The 3,699-nt window shown below is 55.6% G+C and overlaps 1 protein-coding gene across 1 annotated transcript in view; it reads left to right on the top strand.

Moving 5' to 3' along the window:
* Positions 1–1,985: 1,985 nt before the first annotated feature.
* The window catches only part of Podxl2 (podocalyxin like 2), a 32,595-nt gene continuing 30,881 nt past the window's right edge, over positions 1,986–3,699 (top strand). The window contains exon 1 of the mRNA XM_029478227.1: positions 1,986–2,078. Within this exon, the coding sequence (XP_029334087.1) occupies positions 2,018–2,078 (61 nt within the window). The 5' untranslated portion in view covers positions 1,986–2,017. The remainder of the gene's footprint in view (positions 2,079–3,699) is intronic.

The following is a 3,699-nucleotide window of genomic DNA, read 5'->3' as shown; positions in this document are numbered from 1 at the left end:
GAGTGCTGGGATTAAAGGCGTGTGCCACCACACCTGGCTAAAACCGGTTACTCTTAAGAAAGCTGTAGCATCTGTTGTCCAGTCTCTGTATGTTGAGAAAGTGTAGGCTTAAATGAAGTCTGACTGGAATAGTCTGAAAGGCTGGACCAAGTGAGCGAATTATTCTGAAAATGTCCCGGAAGCAAGTCTTTAGAGGAAATAGCTTTGATACTTGACGTAGGATCAAGCAAGAAGCCGGAACAGTAGGTCTCAGTATCTCCGGATCCTCGAGGGTGAATCCTGTCAGGGCTGCCTTCTTGGTCTTCCATTCTGCAATATACAAGCCTTATCGACATTTGTATTGAAAGTGCAGGGTGCAGAGATCAATTAAGAATGATTTTCTGCTCTTTGAACAGGTGAAAGACAACTGTCTTTCTTTAGAAGTTAGTCTGATCATAAAATCAAACTCAAAATAAATCTCCATTTACATTATCTGAAAAGATGGTATGTCATAATAAGCCCTGAGAATTTTGTAGTCAATACAATTTGCTGTCTGTATATAGACATTTAAGTCCCAGAGCTGTCCCCAAGTACAGGGATCAGTGTATACATTACCCATCTTGTTGATCTTGCCAATCTTCCTCTTCTTGTCTGTAGCCAAGATCTTCCGGGAGTCGCCCTCTGTCAAGTTTGATCCTTATTATTTCGGAAGGAGTCCAACGCCTTTTCTTCTTTCTTAACACAAACCTAGAGCCTCTCTCCCAACACAGCATGCCTTTAAGTACAGACTGATTCAATCTAGTAGAAGACGGCACTGGGTTTCCTGGAGCTGGAGTTACAGACAGTAGCAGTGTGGGTGCTGGGAACCAAATCTGGGTCCTCCAAGAGCCACAAACTCTCTGCTGAGCTGTCTCTCTAGCTCCCCTCCCCCACCAGACAATCTTATGTCGCTCAGACAGACCTGGTCTTAACCTGGATCCCTTCTAGTGCTGGGTTGACATGCATGCACCTTGTCTGGTACAAATATTACAGGCGTGGGACAGTCATGCTTCAGTCAGTGTTTTCACTGTCACTTAAAGAAGCGAGACATCTTTCTATCTGAGAATTGCCACAGTTTCTCTCTGTATCTAGAATGGTTTCGCCCAAACCCAGCTTACCCAACATCCGTGCATCCTATAAGTGTCTCCATAGAAGGTCCCCTCTGCCTCCGTTTGTGCTTAACCTGCCTTCCTACAGTTGTGGCTCTGGGCACACATGCTGAGGAATGTTCCTGCCCTCCTGACACTTAGGAAGAAGAGCAATGCCTGTCGTATTTGCCATATTGGCACAGCAGGAAACTTGAAGTCAAGGAGAAGCACTGGCTAGAGAGAAAAGCGATTCCCACAAGATGTCTGAAGACAAGGACAGATCTGCTCAGGCTGTGAAAGCCAACTGGAAGTTGGGGGTCTAAACTACCCCTGGAGGCTGTAGTGGGTCAGAGGTTAAGAGCATGGACCGACCGGAGTTCAGTTCCCAGCACCCACATGGTGGCTCAACAACCATCAGTGGACTTCAAACACGCACGCGGTGCGTACATGTAGGGAAAACATTCACACACATAAAATGAAAATAAACTACACCCGGCACAGAGTTCAGCTCTCTGCTCTTGCCCAGTCTCTTCACCAAAGCCTGGTCCTCTCCGGCCTTCAGGATTCCCAGGCCACGTGCCCCAGCAGGTCTCTGCTGATCCTGGCCTTTGTCTCCTTCGCTGTAACTGGGGCCCGGTCCGCTGCACAAAGGGTTCGGGACCCGCTTCCCAGGGAGGTCCCCCCCTCCGGGTGGTGGCGAAGTGCGCGAGGCCNGAGGTGCAGGTGCGAAGCCGGACTCCGCAATAGGACCCCGCCCCCGAGCCCTCCGCTGCATCNATTGGGCGGATGAGCGCGTGAGTGGCGGGTACGCAGGCCAACGGGGCGCACGCGCGCCGCCGCCTTCGCTTTGCGCGCCCCCGAGGCCGGCCCGGGCGCCGCGGCGCTGCGGCTGCGGGCGGCAACGCTGCACCATGGCCCGGCCGCTGCGGGCCGCCCGACTGCCGCCGCCGCTGCTGTTGCTGCTGGCCGCCGGTGAGTGGGGCCGGGCCACGCCGCGAGGGCGCAGCGCGCCACGGGCCAGTGCTGGCAGCGCCGCAGAACAAAGGCTGTGGGGCGCGCGGGGTCGGCCGCGCGCGGGGAGGAGGCGGCGGCGCGGGGCCTGGCGCGGGGACCCCCCAGGCGCCCTGTCCTGGGCGCTGGATGCTCCGTGCCACGCGCGCGCTCGAGGACGGCGGCGGCGGGGCCGCTGCACCAGGGTGTCCGCGCCCCACCCCTCGCCAGGTGACAGGTGACAGGTGACCAGTCTNNGGCCACGGAGCAGAGGGGCGTGTGCGTGTGTGCGCGCGAGGGTGTAGAGAAGCTCAGCAGGGAGGCGAGAGCGCACGGGTGACACCCTTGGAGAAATCGCATCGTAAAGGTCCGGCGGGTACCCAAAGCGCGTGGGCCGGGGATGCGGAGGGCCGAGAGAGAAAGAGCTGCGTGGCCGAGGTGGATGTTTACATGTGCGTGGAGCTTGCTTGGGAAGGCGTGTGCGTGTCGTTGTGAACGCGTGTCCTCGACTGCGCGGGGCAACTTTATTAGGAGCTGACAAAGGGGTAGGTCTGCGACAGCGACTGCCGCCATATGGGGCTGTGTGTGAGACTCGGGTACGTGGTTTTCATTCAGCAGTCACTCCGGATACCTCGTTAGTGTGGGCGTGTGACAGGTCGGGGCCTGAGGCAGGTAAGAAATATGTGTGTGAGGGAGAAAGAGACAGCTTCTCNGGGTAGACATGGGATTCAGGGGTGTGTGCGAGTGTAGGGGGCGGGCACAAAAGCTTGACAGGCTCAGAGGCAAGCCGCCACCACAGAAGGGGAGGGAGGAAGGCTGACTGCAAAGGTGGGTCAGACCAGGACATGGGAGAGCAGCTTTCTCAGGGAAGATCGGAGCTGGGACCCCGTCCTAAGGTGGGCCTGGTACAGGAGCAGGGTGCTGGGCTAGGTGGGCTACAAGACTTGGTGAATAGCCCCGCGCCGCTTCCCCTCCAGTGGAGACAGGCATGGGACTGGCCACTAGTGCTCAGGCAGTTACCCCACCAAAACCCACCCAGTGTAATGTATACAAATTCGAGGAGGCGTCTACATGAGGTCAGGTNAAGACCTTGTTTGATATGAATAGGTGGTGGGCCCTTATTTTGAGACTGTCAATGATAGAACACCGGGAAAATGCCTGGAGAAGGGCAGGGGTGGGAGAACGCTGATCAGGGTTGTATGTAACTGTAATTCCAGCTCTTAGGAACCTAAGGGGCAGGAGGATTGGGAATCCAAGTCCAGTCTGGGCTGCAGAGCAAGACCCTGTCTCTAAATAAATAGATAGATAAATAAAATAAAACAAAAAGTCAGAGAGGTAACTGACCCCTCCACACTGCTGTGCCTGCCCTGGGCACATTTTATGGGGAAGTGTCTATTGATGTTGGCCTGGGACATCTACACAGACCACCCAAATCTTTGCATACAGTCCTCTCTGGGAGGTCTGCTCTCTCTCTAGATAGGAGCCACACCATCCCTGCCAGCAGTGCAAGTCAGTGTGGAGGCCTGACTCTCATGACCCCATCCTGGTGACCAGTGGGATGACAGTCAGGGTCCCTCCTTTCCTCTTCTCTCCCCGCCCCCCC

This window comes from Mus caroli, chromosome 6, assembly GCF_900094665.2.
Source record: "Mus caroli chromosome 6, CAROLI_EIJ_v1.1, whole genome shotgun sequence".
NCBI classification, from domain to species: domain Eukaryota; kingdom Metazoa; phylum Chordata; class Mammalia; order Rodentia; family Muridae; genus Mus; species Mus caroli.
The sequence above is the reverse complement of the archived record's forward strand: the minus strand, read 5'-3'. Positions and strand labels throughout refer to the sequence as shown.